The following is a 17,755-nucleotide window of genomic DNA, read 5'->3' as shown; positions in this document are numbered from 1 at the left end:
CCATCCAAGCACCAATCCATCAATGCGTCCGTGCATCATCCATCCATATATCCATCCATCCACCCATCCATTCATCATCCATCCAAAGATACATACATTCTTCCATCCATCCACCCATCCATCATCCCATTAATACATACGTACATACATCCACCAACCAATCGATCCATCCATCTACCCACCCATCGATCCATCCAACCATGCATCATCCATCCATCCACACGTCTACTCACCCATCTGTCCATCGTCCATCCATCCACCGATCCACCCAGCAACGCACTCATCCATCCATCTACCCATCATCCACCCAGCCATCCATCCATCCATTATTTATCTTGTCTTCAATCCGTCCTTCCAGCCATGCCTCTATGAATTCCTATCAAATACTCCTTACAGCATAAGCAGCACACTCAAACATCCACCACCTCACTGTCCATCAATTAACATAACTCCACATCCATCCAACACTCAGACCTTCACATTGGTATATGTCATGGGTTGAGCAGTAGCAGTCATTTTTTCTCCTTCTTGTAGCTGGTGCAGTCTGTGTTTTGACTTCTGGGCTGGGAACAGTTGCTTGATAGCGAGCATGTTTTGGGGGTGTTTTTGTTCAAGGCCTTTTCTGAGCACGTGCTCCAGCCAGGTGGAGGAGGGGAGGCCGGGAGGAAGGAGAGACAGGACACCTGGCCCAGGCTAGCCAATTAGGTATTCCATACCATAGCACGTCATGCCCAGGATGCAACTGGGAGAGGGCTGGAAGGGGGGGGAGCACTGGGGGGGGTAATGGAGGAGGGAGCACGCGGTGCTCGGCCGGGCAAGGTGGAGTGAGTTATTGGTCGGTGGCTGGTGAGGTGTTGTATTCTCTTCGCTTGTTGTTTGCTTTATTTGTAGGAGTTTATTTGTAGTAGTAGTAGTAGTAGTAGTAGTAGCAGTAGTGATTTGTGTTATACCTTAGTTATTAAACTGTTCTTATCTCAACCCATGGGGGCCACATTCCTTGGATTCTCCTTCCTAACTCTCCGGGAGATGGGGCAGCAAGGGGGGGAGTGAGTGAACGAGCTGTGTGTCGACTTGGTTTAAACCACGACAATCATCCATACAAACATACATACATTCTTCAATTCATCCACCCAACCATCAACCCATTAATACATCCATCCATACATCCACCCACCAATCCATTCAACCACCCACCCATTGATCCATACATCCATGCATCATCCAACCATCCATCCATCCATCCACACGTCTACTCACCCATGTGTCCATCATCCATCCATCCATCCATACACCCATCCATCCACCCATCTATTCACCCATCCATCCATCATCTATCCATCCACCAATCAATTCAAACACACACTCATCCATCCATCTACCCATCATGCACCAAGCGATCCATCCATACATTATTTATATTGTTTTCAATCCGTTCTACCAGCCATGCCTCTATGAATTCCTATCAAATACTCCATACAGCATCCGCAACACAAACATCCACCACCTCACTGTCTATCTGTTAACGTAACTCCACATCCATCCAACACTCAGCGCTTCACATTTGGATACAGCGCTCCAGGAATCCATTTTGAAAGGTTAATTCTATCCATCCATCTACTGATAAATCTAAATACATCCATTCATCCATCCATTCGTTCATCCATGCATCATCCATTCATCCATCCATCCATCAATCCATCCATTCATCCATCCATCCTTCCATCCTACCTCTTCCATCTTTACATCCAGACATGCATCTATAAAGTCCTATTGAGCACACAATACACGATCAACAACATACTCAAAATGTAACATATGACCACTCATTCACCCGTGTATTTATTCATCCATGCAACCCTCAACACAACTCACTGGGATAAAGCTCTCCAGGCATTCCATATTCCATGCAGCTTTCTATCCATCTATCAACTCATAAACCCAAACTCATGCATCCATCCACCCATCCCACAGGCAGCCATTCCGGTGAACAGACATTCAACCATTCAATTTCCTGCTCAAGCACAAACTCCACCATCTGCCTTCTGTAAGTGTAACCACTGATCAAGCACAGTCAGACCTGGCCGTGAACACCTTCAGGTTCAATCTTCCATCAATCAATCCAAGCATCCATTGCTGTATTCATTCACCCATTCATCCCTCCATGCATTCCTTTCACACCCAGCTCCCCAGGCTTTCAACAAACATTGTTTGTCTGCTCATCCTTCTGCTCAGAAATCCTTTCTTCCATCCATCCCTCCATCCAGCCAGACATGCACCTTTCAACCATCCACCTTTCCATCCATCCATGCATCCATGCGTTCTCCCATTGACGTATCCATTAATCCATCAACCATCCATCAATCATCCACCCACCATCAATCCATCCATGCATCTATCCATCCACCCACCATCAACGCACCCATCCATCCACCCACAACCACCCCTCCATCCTTCCAACCTCTCACACCCCATCCTCCCATTGATCCCACATCCCCTCCCACCCCTCTCCCCCATTGCCCAAGGCACCAGCACGGGCCCTGCCCAAGCTCCTGTCCCCTCCCAAGCGCTTCAGCGGGGCTGGTGCCAGAGCCCCCTCACCTGTGACAGTGTCGGTGGAGACGGGGCCCAGGCGTGTGCGACCCCACAGCCCGTACAGGTTGAACTTGTAGCGGCGGGACGGGGACAGCCCCGGCACCGTCAGCGTGCGGGAACCCCCGTCCACGGGCAGCACCTGGGGCTGGCCTTGTGCATCGCGGTACTGCAGCGTGAAGGAGTCAAAGGTGCCCTCGGGGACGCTCCACTGCAGCTGCACCGAGTCAGGGCTGACCTCGGACACCCTCAGCTCACCCAGCACTGGCTGCGCTGCTGGTTCCTCCTCCTGTGGAGCTGGGGCTGCAATGGACATGACGCAATGAAGACCATGAACATCTGCATATGTATCCTTCCATTCATGCATCCATCCGTCCTTCCTTCCATCCATTATCCACCCATCCTTCCTTTCTTCCTTCCTTCCTTCCTTCCTTCCTTCCTTCCTTCCTTCGTTCCTTCCTTCCTTCCTTCCTTCCTTCCTTCCATCCATCCATCCATTATACATCCATTATCCATCCATCCACCCACTAATTATCCTGTCTTCAATCCTTCCTTCCAGCCTTGCATCTATGAATTCCTATCAACTGCCCAATACAGGAACAGTGACATACTCAATCATCTACCATTTGACTGTTCATCCATCTACTTATCCATTCGTCCATCCAACCTTCGATGCGTCTCACTGGGATTCAACTCTCCAGGATTCCATAGTCAATGGGTCAATCTATTCATCTTGCTACCCATAAATCCAAATTCATCCCTCCATGCATCCATCCATCCACCCACCCCACAGCAGCCAGGCTGCTCTGAAGACCTTTTATCCACACAACACATGATCAAGCACAAACTCCATCATCTGCCTCATTTACATTCAATCACTTATTCAGCAAAGTGAAACCTGTCCTTGGAGACTTTCAGGTTCTATCATCCATCCGTCAATCCAATCATACATTGCAGTATCCATTCTTCATTCAGCACTCAGTGCATTCCATCAGCATCCAACTCTCTATGCATTCAAGAAGTATTGTTCCTGTCTACTTATCTCTCTATCCATAAATCCTTTCTTCAACACATCCATGTGTTCACCTAAACAAACATCCATCAATCCGTTCCTCCATCCATCCATCAATCCAATACACATGCATTCATCCGTCCGTCCTTCTAGACGTCCACCCTTCCACCCATTATCCATCTATTATCCATCCAGACATACATTAAATATCCTCTCTTCAATCCGTCCTTCCAGCCTTGCACCTATGAAATCCTATCAACTGCTCAATACAGGAACAGTGACATAATCAATCATCTGCCATCCGGCTGTCCATCCATGTTGTTATCCATTCATTCATCCAACATTCAACGTGTCTGACTGGGATACAGCTCTCCAGGATTCCATAGTCAATGGGTCATTCTATCCTTCCTTCTAAGCATAAATTCAAATACATCCCTCCATTCATCCGTCCATCCACCCATGTGTTCTTCCACTGCTATATCCATTATTCCATCAACCATCCATCAATCATTCACCCACCATCCATCCATTCATGAATCCATCCATCCATGAATCCATGCACCCACCCCTCCATCCTTCCAACCTCTCACACCCCATCCTCCCATTGATCCCACATCCCCTCCCACCCCTCTCCCCCATTGCCCAAGGCACCAGCACGGGCCCTGCCCAAGCTCCTGTCCCCTCCCAAGCGCTTCAGCGGGGCTGGTGCCAGAGCCCCCTCACCTGTGACAGTGTCGGTGGAGACGGGGCCCAGGCGTGTGCGACCCCACAGCCCGTACAGGTTGAACTTGTAGCGGCGGGACGGGGACAGCCCCGGCACCGTCAGCGTGCGGGAACCCCCGTCCACGGGCAGCACCTGGGGCTGGCCTTGTGCATCGCGGTACTGCAGCGTGAAGGAGTCAAAGGTGCCCTCGGGGACGCTCCACTGCAGCTGCACCGAGTCAGGGCTGACCTCGGACACCCTCAGCTCACCCAGCACTGGCTGCGCTGCTGGTTCCTGCTCCTGTGGAGCTGGGGCTGCAATGGAGAGGACACAATGTGGGGAATGAACATCTGCATGTACTTGCATCCATCCATCCATCATCCATACCTCTATCATCCATACACCCATCAATCCATCCATACATGCATCATCCATCCATTCATCCATCCACCCATCCATACACCCATCTGTTCACCCATCCCTCCATCATCCGTCCTTCCAACCTTGCATCCAACCACGCACTCATCCATCCATCCATCATCCATTCACCTATCCAGCCACCCAGCCACGCTCCCAACCATCCATCTACCAATCATTCACCCAGCCATCCATTCATTCATTATTTATCCCCTCTTCAACCCTTCCTTCCAGCCATGCAGCTATGAATTCCTATCAACTACTCCATACAGAATCTGCAACACACTCAAACATCTACCATCACATTATCCATCTGTTCACATATCTACACATCCATCCAACCCTCAGTGAATCACATTGGGATACAGCTCTCCAGGATTCCATGCTGAAAGGGTAATTCTATCCATCCATCTACTCATAAATCCAAAGACATCCATTCATCCATCCATGCATCCTTCCATCTGTCCATCTGTTCGTCCAACCCACAGGCAGCCATGCTGCTCTAAAGACCTTTCAACCACTCAACACATGATCAGGCACAAACTCCCCCATCCACCTTCTGTACAATCAATGACGGATTCAGCAAAGCCAAACCTGCCCTTGAAGGCTTTCATGGTCTATCAGCCATTCATCAATCCGAGCATCCATTATTGTATCCATTCATCCATGCAGCCCTCCCCTCATTCCAACAGCATCCAGCTCTCCAGACATTCAACAAACATTGTTTCAGTCTACTCATCCTTCTACTCATAAATCCTTTTTTCCATCCATCCATGCATCATTTCCGCAATCCATCCTTGTATCCATCCACCCTTCCATCCATGCATCCATCCACGCATCCACCCATCTGTCCACCCATCACTGATCCTTTCATCTATCCATCCATCCACCTGTCCATGCATCCATCCTTCCATCCATCCATCCATCCTACTTCTTCCCTTCCATCTTTACATCCAGCCATGCATCTGTAAAGTCCTATTGAGCACACAATACACGATCAACAACATACTCAAAATCTAACATCTGACCACTCATCCACCTGTGTATTTATTCATCCATGCAACCCTCAACACATCTCACTGGGATAAAGCTCTCCAGGCATTCCATATTCCATGGAGCTTTCTATCCATCTATCTACTCAAAAACCCAAATTCATCCACCCATCCATTGATCCACCCATCCCACAGGCAGCCATTCTGGTGAACAGACCTTCAAGCACTCAATACATGCTCAAGCACAAACTCCACCGTCTGCCTTCTGTACACGTAATCACTGTTCAAGCACAGTGTCCTGCTTTGAGCAGTAGCAGTCATTTTTCTCCTCCTTGGTAGCTGGTGCAGTCTGTGCTTTGACTTTCGGGCTGAGAACGGTTGCTGAGAGCAAGTATGTTTTGAGTTACTGCTCAAAGGTTTGGTTTGTCCAAGGCCTTTTCTGAGCTCCTGCTCTGCCAGGGAGGAGGGGAGGCCGGGAGGAAGCAGAGACAGGACACCTGACCCAGGCTAGCCAAAGAGGTATTCCATACCATAGCAGGACATAGCCAGGATAGAACGGGGAGAGACCTGGAAGAACTGGAGCTTGGGCGGGGATGGAGGAGGTATGGGTCGGTGCTCAGACGGGCAGGCTTGGGTGAGTTATGCGTCGGTGGCTGGTGAGGTGTTGTATTCTCTTCACCTGTTGTTTGCTTTATCATTATTATTTGTAGTATTAGTAGCAGTAGTGATTTGTGTTCTACCTTAGCTATTAAACTGTGCTTATCTCAACCCATGGGGGCTAGATTCTTTGGATTCTCCTTCCTAAATCTCTGGGAGTTGGGGGAGCGAGGGGGGGAGTGAGTGAATGAGCTGTGGGTGTGGACTGGATTTAAACCACGACAAGTGCCCATTTACATATTCATTGTTTAAGTATACTCATACTTCTACTCATAAATCCTGCCATCCATCAATCCAACCAACAATCCATAAATCCATCCTTCCACCTATCCATCCATTCATCCTTCCACCCATCCGTCCATCCTTTCATCATCCATTTATGTAACCATTCATCCGTTAATCCATCCATCCATTCATGAATCCATCCATCCATCCATCCACCCACAACCACCCCTCCATCCTTCCAACCTCTCACTCCCCATCCTCCCATTGATCCCACATCCCCTCCCACCCCTCTCCTCCATTGCCCAAGGCACCAGCACGGGCCCTGCCCAAGCTCCTGTCCCCTCCCAAGCGCTTCAGCGGGGCTGGTGCCAGAGCCCCCTCACCTGTGACAGTGTCGGTGGAGACGGGGCCCAGGCGTGTGCGACCCCACAGCCCGTACAGGTTGAACTTGTAGCGGCGGGACGGGGACAGCCCCGGCACCGTCAGCGTGCGGGAACCCCCGTCCACGGGCAGCACCTGGGGCTGGCCTTGTGCATCGCGGTACTGCAGCGTGAAGGAGTCAAAGGTGCCCTCGGGGACGCTCCACTGCAGCTGCACCGAGTCAGGGCTGACCTCGGACACCCTCAGCTCACCCAGCACTGGCTGCGCTGCTGGTTCCTCCTCCTGGGGAGCTGGGGCTGCAATGGAGAGGACACAATGTGGGGAATGAGTATCTGCATGTACATGCAGCCATCCATCCATCATTCATACGTCCGTTATCCATCCACCCATTTATCTATCCATCCAAGCACCAATCCATCAATGCGTCCGTGCATCATCCATCCATCTATCCATCCATCCACCTATCCATCCACCCATCCATCCACCCATCCATCGACACATCCATCCATATATCCATCCATCCACCCATCCATGCATCATCCATCCAAAGATACATACATTCTTCCATCCATCCACCCATCCATCATCCCATTAATACATACATACATACATACATCCACCAACCAATCGATCCATCCATCCACCCACCCATCGATCCATCCAACCATGCATCATCCATCCATCCACACGTCTACTCACCCATCTGTCCATCGTCCATCCATCCACCGATCCACCCAGCAACGCACTCATCCATCCATCTACCCATCATCCACGCACCCATCCATCCATCCATTATTTATCTTGTCTTCAATCCGTCCTTCCAGCCATGCCTCTATGAATTCCTATCAAATACTCCTTACAGCATAAGCAGCACACTCAAACATCCACCACCTCACTGTCCATCAATTAACATAACTCCACATCCATCCAACACTCAGACCTTCACATTGGTATATGTCATGGGTTGAGCAGTAGCAGTCATTTTTTCTCCTTCTTGTAGCTGGTGCAGTCTGTGTTTTGACTTCTGGGCTGGGAACAGTTGCTTGATAGCGAGCATGTTTTGGGGGTGTTTTTGTTCAAGGCCTTTTCTGAGCACGTGCTCCAGCCAGGTGGAGGAGGGGAGGCCGGGAGGAAGGAGAGACAGGACACCTGGCCCAGGCTAGCCAATTAGGTATTCCATACCATAGCACGTCATGCCCAGGATGCAACTGGGAGAGGGCTGGAAGGGGGGGGAGCACTGGGGGGGGTAATGGAGGAGGGAGCACGCAGTGCTCGGCCGGGCAAGGTGGAGTGAGTTATTGGTCGGTGGCTGGTGAGGTGTTGTATTCTCTTCGCTTGTTGTTTGCTTTATTTGTAGGAGTTTATTTGTAGTAGTAGTAGTAGTAGCAGTAGTGATTTGTGTTATACCTTAGTTATTAAACTGTTCTTATCTCAACCCGTGGGGGCCACATTCCTTGGATTCTCCTTCCTAACTCTCCGGGAGATGGGGCAGCAAGGGGGGGAGTGAGTGAAGGAGCTGTGTGTGGACTTGGTTTAAACCACGACAATCATCCATACAAACATACATACATTCTTCAATTCATCCACCCAACCATCAACCCATTAATACATCCATCCATACATCCACCCACCAATCCATTCAACCACCCACCCATCGATCCATCCATCCATGCATCATCCAACCATCCATCCATCCATCCACACGTCTACTCACCCATGTGTCCATCATCCATCCATCCATACACCCATCCATCCACCCATCTATTCACCCATCCATCCATCATCCATCCATCCACCAATCAATTCAAACACGCACTCATCCATCCATCTACCCATCATGCACCAAGCCATCCATCCATACATTATTTATATTGTCTTCAATCCGTTCTACCAGCCATGCCTCTATGAATTCCTATCAAATACTCCATACAGCATCCGCAACACAAACATCCACCACCTCACTGTCTATCTGTTAATGTAACTCCACATCCATCCAACACTCAGCGCTTCACATTTGGATACAGCGCTCCAGGAATCCATTTTGAAAGGTTAATTCTATCCATCCATCTACTGATAAATCTAAATACATCCATTCATCCATCCATTCGTTCATCCATGCATCATCCATTCATCCATCCATCCATCAATCCATCCATTCATCCATCCATCCTTCCATCCTACCTCTTCCATCTTTACATCCAGACATGCATCTATAAAGTGCTATTGAGCACACAATACACGATCAACAACATACTCAAAATGTAACATATGACCACTCATTCACCCGTGTATTTATTCATCCATGCAACCCTCAACACAACTCACTGGGATAAAGCTCTCCAGGCATTCCATATTCCATGCAGATTTCTCTCCATCTATCTACTCATAAACCCAAATTCATGCATCCATCCACCCACCCATCCCACAGGCAGCCATTCTGGTGAACAGACATTCAACCATTCAATTTCCTGCTCAAGCACAAACTCCACCATCTGCCTTCTGTAAGTGTAACCACTGATGAAGCACAGTCAGACCTGGCCGTGAACACCTTCAGGTTCCATCACGCATCAATCAATCCAAACATCCATTGCTGTATTCATTCATCCATTCATCCCTCCATGCATTCCTTTCACACCCAGCTCCCCAGGCTTTAAACAAACATTGTTTGTCTGCTCATCCTTCTGCTCAGAAATCCTTCCTTCCATCCATCCCTCCATCCAGCCACACATGCACCTTTCAACCATCCACCTTTCCATCCATCCATGCATCCATGTGTTCTTCCATTGACGTATCCATTATTCCGTCAACCATCCATCAATCATCCACCCACCATCAATCCATCCATCCATCCATCCACCCATAACCACCCCTCCATCCTTCCAACCTCTCACACCCCATCCTCCCATTGACCCCACATCCCCTCCCACCCCTCTCCTCCATTGCCCAAGGCACCAGCACGGGCCCTGCCCAAGCTCCTGTCCCCTCCCAAGCGCTTCAGCGGGGCTGGTGCCAGAGCCCCCTCACCTGTGACAGTGTCGGTGGAGACGGGGCCCAGGCGTGTGCGACCCCACAGCCCGTACAGGTTGAACTTGTAGCGGCGGGACGGGGACAGCCCCGGCACCGTCAGCGTGCGGGAACCCCCGTCCACGGGCAGCACCTGGGGCTGGCCTTGTGCATCGCGGTACTGCAGCGTGAAGGAGTCAAAGGTGCCCTCGGGGACGCTCCACTGCAGCTGCACCGAGTCAGGGCTGACCTCGGAAACCCTCAGCTCACCCAGGCGGGGTTTGGTTGGTGCCTTCTCCTGTGCAGCTGGGGCTGCAATGGAGAGGGCGCAATGTGAGGAATGAACATCTGCTTTTGGATCCATGCATCCATCATCCATACCTCTATCATCCATTCACCCATCTATCTATCCATCCATCCACCAATCCATCCATCCACCAATAATCCATACATCATCCATCCATCCATCGACACATCCATCCACATATCCATCCATCCACCCACCCATCCATCCATGTATCATTCATCCATACATACATACATTCATCCATCTACCCACCCATCCATACATCCACCCACCAATCGATCCATCCATTCATGCATCATCCATCCATCCATCCACCCATCTATTCACCCATCCGTCCATCGTCTGTCCTTCCAACAATCCATCCAACCACGCACTCAGCCATTCATCCATCCATCACCATCCATCCATCCATTCACACACCAATCCATCCACCCATCCATCGACTCATCCACCCATCCATCTATCCATCATCCATTCATCTATCCATCCATCCACCAATCCACCCAGCCACGCACCAATCCATCCATCTACCCATCATCCACCCATCCATCCATCCATCCATTATTTAACCTCTCTTCAACCCTTCCTTCCAGCCATGCAGCTATGAATTCCTATCAACTACTCCATACAGCATCCGCAACACACTCAAACATCCACCACCTGACTGTCCATCTGTTAACGTAACTCAACACCCATCCAACCCTCAGTGCATCACATTGGGATACATCTCTCCAAGACTCCATATTGAAGGGCTCATTCTAAGCATCCGTCTACTCATAAATCCAAATACACCCTCAGCTCACCCAGCACTGGCTTCCATTCTGGTTTCTCCTCTTGTGGAGCTGCGGCTGCAATGGAGAGGCCACAATATGGGTAATGAACATCTGCATTTGGATCCATCCATACATACATTCATTCATTATCCATCCTTCCATCCATCCACACATCCATTCATTAATTATCCCCTCTTCAAACTTCATCTGCATTTGGATCCATCCACCCATTATACAACCACTCCCAATCTTACATTTACAAGCTTTCCACCTCCCAACACTCATCCCATATTCCTGCTTTCCATGTAAACATCGCTCCATTCCTCTCACCTCCCAAGTTCCCACCTCCCAAAACCCAGGGCCAGATGTTCCTCCCTAAGCCTAACCCCAACCCTAACACTAAACTAAGCCTAACCCAAACCTAACCCTAAACATAACCCTAAACCTAACCCCAAAACTAACCAGAACACTGACCCTAACACTTCCATGTCAACACCCCTCCATTCCTCTCACCTCCCATGCTCCCAGCTCCCAAAAGCCAGGGCCAGATGTTCCTCCATAAACCTAACCCCAAACAAAACCCTAACCTAACCCTAAACCTAACCCCAACCCGAACCCTAACCCTAACACTAACCCCATCCCTAACCCTAAACCAAACCCAAAGCCAAACCCTAACACCAACACTAACCCTAACCCTAAGCCCAACCATAAACCTAACCCTAACCCCAACCGCAAACCTAACCGTAAATCCAACTGCAACCCTAACCCTAACTCAAACCCAATCTTACATTTCCCAGCTTTCTACCTCCCAACACTCATCCCATATTCCAGCCTTCCATGTCAACATCTCTCCATTCCTCTCACCTCCCATGTTCCAACCACCCAAAGCCAAGGCAAGATGTTCCTCACTAACCCTAATCCTAACCCGAACGCTTACCCTAACCCCGACCCTAACCCCACCCCCAAACATAACCCTAACCATAACCCCAAACCCAACAGTAACCCTAACCATAACCCCAAACCTAACCCTAACCACAACACTAACCCTAAGCCTAACGATAACTCCAACCCTAACCCCAACTCTAACCCTAACCCTAAACCCAACCCTAACACTAAACACAAGCCCAAACCTAACCCCAACCCTAACCCCAACCCTAACCCTAACCCCAACCTAACCCTAAACCTAACCCCAAAACTAACGCCAAAACTAAACCTAACCCAAACCATAACTCCAACCCTAACCCTAACCCTAAACCCAACCCTAACCCTAACCCCCAACCCTAATCCTAACCATAACCCCAACCCTAACCCTACCCCCAACCCTAACCCTACCCCCAACCCCAACCCTAATACCAAAACTAATGCTAACCCTAACCCTAAACCCAACCCTAACCATAACCCTAATCCAATCTTAAATTTCCCAGCTTTCCACCTCCGAACACTCATCCCATATTCCTGCCTTCCATGTCAACATCTCTCCATTCCTCTCACCTCCCATGTTCCCACCTCCCAAAAGCCAGGGCCAGATGTTCCTACCTAAACCTAACCCTAACACTAACCCTCACCCTAACCTAACCCCAACCCAACCATAACCCTAACCCCAACCCTAACCCTAACCATAACCCCAACCCTAACCCTAACCCCAAACCTAACCCTAACCCTAACCCCAACCATAACCCTAACCCTAACCCCAACCCTAACCCTAACCATAACCCTAACCCCAACCCTAACCATAACCCTAACCCTAACCCCAACCCTAACCCTCCATCTCAGTGGACCTCCCAATGCTCTTGATCTTCCCTATACCTGCTTGGTACATGGTCAGCCCTGGGTCTGTCCTCACCTGTAACAGTGTCAGTGGAGATGACACCAACCCTCTTCCGTCCCCACACCCCGTACAGGTTGAACTTGTAGCGTCGGGACGGTGACAACCCCGACACCGTCACCGTGCGGGAGCCACCATCAACCGCCAGTGCCTGGGGTTGGCCTTGAGCATCGCGGTACTGCACAGTGAAGGAGTCAAAGGTGCCTTCGGGGACGCTCCAGTTCAGCTGCACGGAGCTGGGGGTGACATTGAACACCCTGAGCTCGCCCAAGCGGGGTTTGGTTGGTGGTTCCTCCGATGGTGGGACCGGTTCTGCTGTGGGATGGGTGATGGAGAACGTGAAGATACACCCAACACTATGTGCTTCATCATCCATCCACCCCATGGATGCTCATCACCCGTCCAGCCTCCCATTGACACAAGTGGGTCGTGGTGTCACCCATCCAACTGTCCATTCCTTCTGGTGTTTGTCCTTTGTTCATTGTCTGTCCCTTAATTTAACCATGCGGAATTCCCAGTTTCTGTCCATGGAATGACCTGGTTTTCCACTCAGTTCTCCTTACATTAGCCTTTGAATCAAGCCACCCGGTTCCCAACTTGCCATCCACCTACCCAACCATCCATCCTTCTTTCCATCCATCACCCAACCATCCGTCCATTCCTCTATCCTTCCACTCACTCATCACCTCCACCTCCAGCATCCAACTGGATGGATGGAAGAATCCAACTTCCCATAGAATCATGGAATGGTTTGGGTTGGAAGCGATCTCATAAAGCTCATCCAGTTCCAACCCCCACCATGGGCACGGACACCTTCCACTAGTGTGGGTTGCTCAAACCCCTGTTGATACAACCCATTCCAATGTCCTACCACCCTCATGGTGAAGAACTCCCCAATATCCCATCCAACTCTATCCTCTTCTAGTTGGAAGCTGTCCCATCCTTAGGTGCTGTCATAGAATCCCCTCTCCGTGTTTCCAGCAGCCCCTTCAGGCAGTGGAGCTGCTCTCAGGTCTCCCCTTCAGGAGCCTTCTCTTGTCCAGGCTGCCCCAGCCCAGCTCTCTCAGCCTGGCTCCAGAGCAGAGCTGCTCCAGCCCTCGCAGCTGCTCCATGGCCTCCTCTGCACTCGCTCCAACAGATCCAGCTCATGGATCCATGTATCCATCCATCCACCCATCTACCAACCCATCCATCCATCATCCATTCATCATCCATCCATCATCCATCCATTCACCCATCCATCCATCATCCATCCACCCATCCATTCATCCATACATCCATCCACCCACCCATCCATCATCCATCCATCATCCATCCATCCATCATCCATTCATCATCCATCCATCCATCCATCCATTCACCCATCCATCCATCCATTCACCCACCCATCCATCATCCATCCATCATCCATCCATCCATCATCCATCCATCCATCATCCATCCATTATCCATCCATCATCCATCCATCCATCCATCCATCCATCCATCATCCATCCATCATCCATCCATCATCCATCCATCATCCATCCATCCATCATCCATTCATCATCCATCCATCATCCATCCATCATCCATCCATCATCCATTCACCCATCCATCCATTATCCATCCATCATCCATCCATCATCCATCCATCATCCATCCATTATCCATCCATCATCCATCCATCATCCATCCATCATCCATCCATCATCCATCCATTATCCATCCATCATCCATCCATCATCCATCCATCCATCATCCATCCATCATCCATCCATCATCCATCCATCATCCATTCACCCATCCATCCATCATCCATCCATCATCCATCCATCATCCATCCATTATCCATCACCCACCCGTCATCCATCCATCCATCATCCCTCCCTCCCTCCCCCATCCCACCATCCCCACCTTATCTCCCAAGCACCCCTCATCCCGGACCCCCACATCTCCCCATTCTCCCCATGGATCCTCTCTACCTTCTTTCCCTGTGTCTCCATGCGTCTCCTTTGGCTCCATCTCAAACATCTGCTCCCATCCCAGCGCCGGCTCCTCGGTGCCTCCCACCCCTGCATTGGGATCACAATGGGTCATTATGGTCTTCCCCATGCCCCATATCCCCATCCCCATCCCCATCACCCACCTGCAGTCACCAGGAACGTGTAGGACTTGGACACATGGCCCCTCACCAATCCATGCACCTCCATCCGGTACCTCCCCCCCGGCACCAACCCCGGCACCCGCGCCAGCGCCGCGTCCCCCGGCACCCTCATCTCCCCCTCGGTGCCCTCCGGGTCCTCCAGGAGCCGGTACCGGATCACCACAGCCTCCACATGGCCCCGTAGCCCTTCCAGGTCCACCAGGGCCTCTCCGGCAGCGCCCGGCATCAGATGGGGCTTGGGATGCTGGAGGAGCCGGTTCCGGAGCGCGGCAGGGCTGCGGCGCAGCAGGTACGTGAGGATGGCTCTGGCCACTGCCGGCACCGTTTGGTTGCCACGTAGGGGGAAGTTGGTGGCCCGGAGGTGGCTTTCCAAGCGCTGGAGCAAGGACCCATTGTAAGGGGCGAGTTTGGCCTCGAGGTCATGCAGGGATGGGGCACCGGGGAGCCCTGGGGACCATGGGGCCGGGGGTGCCATAGGGGACAATGGTGGTGCTGGGGGGCCTCGAGGCACTGGGGCCAATGGAAGCCGTGGTGAGGCCGAAGGAGAGCCCGGTGAGGCCATGGAGGCATCTGGTGAGGCTGAAGGAGAGCCCGGTGAGGCCATGGAGGCATCCGGTGAGGCTAAGGAGGCATCCGGTGAGGCTGAAGGAGAGCCCGGTGAGGCCATGGAGGCATCCGGTGAGGCTGAAGGAGAGCCCGGTGAGGCCAATGGGGCATCCAGTGAGGCCAAGGGGGTATATGGTGAGCCCGGCGATGCTGCTGGCAATGGGGACCTCGGGGGTGGTGGGGACGCGATTGGTGGCACTGGGGACCCCCCGCGCCGGGGCAGGGTCTGGGCATGCTCTGTGAGAGCAAAGAGAGGTCCAGTTACCACCAGTGTGGTCCAGTAGGGATATGGGGATGGGAGGAGCCATGGGGACAGATGGGAGGCATCTGGATGCAGCAGGGATATGGGGACCCATGGACCCATGGGGCAGAGAGCAGGGACCCACAGAGCCATGGGGACCCATGGACATGTGGGGACAGACAGAGGCTGCTGCATCTCCCATCCCATCCCTGCCCCATCCCTGTGTCATCCCCTCTCTCCCCATAGGGATCCCCCAATTTCCCCCTATGGCATTGTCCCAATGGCCCCCATGTCCCTAATATCCCCGTATACCGTATACCCATATCCTCCTGTCCCCATGTTCCCATGGACACATAGCCCCATATCCCCATATTCCCATATCCCATTGTCCTCGATATACCCATGTCCCCCAAATCCCCATGTCCCCCAAATCCCCATGTCCCCCATATCCCTGTATCCCCATGTCCCCATATCCCCATATTCCCATATCTCAATGTCCCCATATCCCCAAAATCTCCATATCCCCACATCCCTGTAAACCCACATCCCCATATGCCCAAATCCCTGTATCCCCACACCCTGTATCCCATAAACCCACATCCCCACATCCCCATATAACTGTACACATGTACAGCCCCATCCCTGTATCCCCATATCCCTGTATCCCTGTATCCACATATGCCTGTATCACTGTCACCCTGTATTCCTATATCCCTGTATCCCCATATCCCTGTATCCCCGTATCTCTGCATCCCCGTATCCCTGTATCCCTATATCCCCATATCCCTGTATCCCCGTATCCCTTTATCCCGTATCCCTGTATCCCTGTATCCCGTTATCCCTATATCCCCGTATCCCTGTATCACCATATCCCTATATGCCCGTATCCCTGTATCCCTGTATACCCGTATCCCTGTATCCCCATATCCCTGTATCCCTGTATCCTTGTATGCCTGCATCCCTGTATCCCTGTATCCCCTTATCCCTATATCCCCTTATCCCGGTATCCCTGTATCCTTGTATCCCCGTATCCCAGTATCCCTGTATCCCAATATCCCTGTATCACTGTATCCCCATATCACTATATCCCCATATCCCTGTATCCCCATATACCGCTATCCCCATATCTCTGTATCCCTGTATCCCTGTATGACCTTATCCCTATATCCCCGTATGACTGTATCCCTGTATCCTTGTATCACCGTATCCCCGTATCCCCGTATCCCTCTATCGCCATATACCTGTATCCCTGTATCCCCTTATCCCTATATCCCCGTATCCCCATATCCCTATATGCCCGTATCCCTGTATCCTTGTATCCCCGTATCCCTGTATCCCCATATCCCTGTATCCCCTTATCCATGTATCCCCGTATCCCTGTATCCCGGTATTCCGGTATCCTTGTATCCCTATATCCCCATATCCCTGTATCTCGGTATCCCTGTATCTCCGTATCCCTACATGCCTGTATCCCCATATCCCTGTATTCCTGTATCCCTGTAACCCCGTATACACACATGCCTGTATCCCCGTATCCCTGTATCCATGTATCCCTGTATCCCCATATCCCTGTATTCCTGTATCCATGTATCCCTTTATCCCCTTATCCCTGTATCCCCTTATCCCTATATCCTCGTGCCCCTGTATCCCTGTATACTTGTATCCCCATATCCCTGTATCCCTCTATCCCTGTATCCCCGTATCCCCATATACCTGTATCCCTGTATCCCGATATCCCTGTATCCCCATATCCCTGTATCCACACATCCCTGTATCCCCGTATCCCTGTATCCTTACATCCCTGTATCCCCGTATCCCCGTATCCCTGTATCCCTGTATCCCCATATCTCTGTATCTATGTATCCCTCTATCCCAATA

General features: G+C 51.0%; 1 protein-coding gene across 1 annotated transcript in view; it reads right to left on the bottom strand.

Annotated features, from left to right (window-relative positions):
- The window catches only part of LOC117438833 (tenascin-X-like), a gene marked incomplete at its 5' end in the record, with an annotated part of 90,374 nt that overhangs the window by 56,865 nt on the left and 15,754 nt on the right, over nt 1-17,755 (bottom strand). Inside the window, 7 exon segments of the mRNA XM_034074216.1 lie at nt 2,599-2,892; nt 4,325-4,618; nt 6,979-7,266; nt 10,001-10,277; nt 12,886-13,199; nt 14,849-14,938; nt 15,013-15,873. Coding sequence (XP_033930107.1) covers nt 2,599-2,892; nt 4,325-4,618; nt 6,979-7,266; nt 10,001-10,277; nt 12,886-13,199; nt 14,849-14,938; nt 15,013-15,873 — 2,418 coding nt within the window.

This window comes from Melopsittacus undulatus, unplaced genomic scaffold (assembly GCF_012275295.1).
Source record: "Melopsittacus undulatus isolate bMelUnd1 unplaced genomic scaffold, bMelUnd1.mat.Z mat_scaffold_65_arrow_ctg1, whole genome shotgun sequence".
NCBI classification, from domain to species: Eukaryota; Metazoa; Chordata; class Aves; order Psittaciformes; family Psittaculidae; genus Melopsittacus; species Melopsittacus undulatus.
Note: the sequence above shows the minus strand (reverse complement) of the source record. Positions and strands in the feature narration are given on the sequence as shown.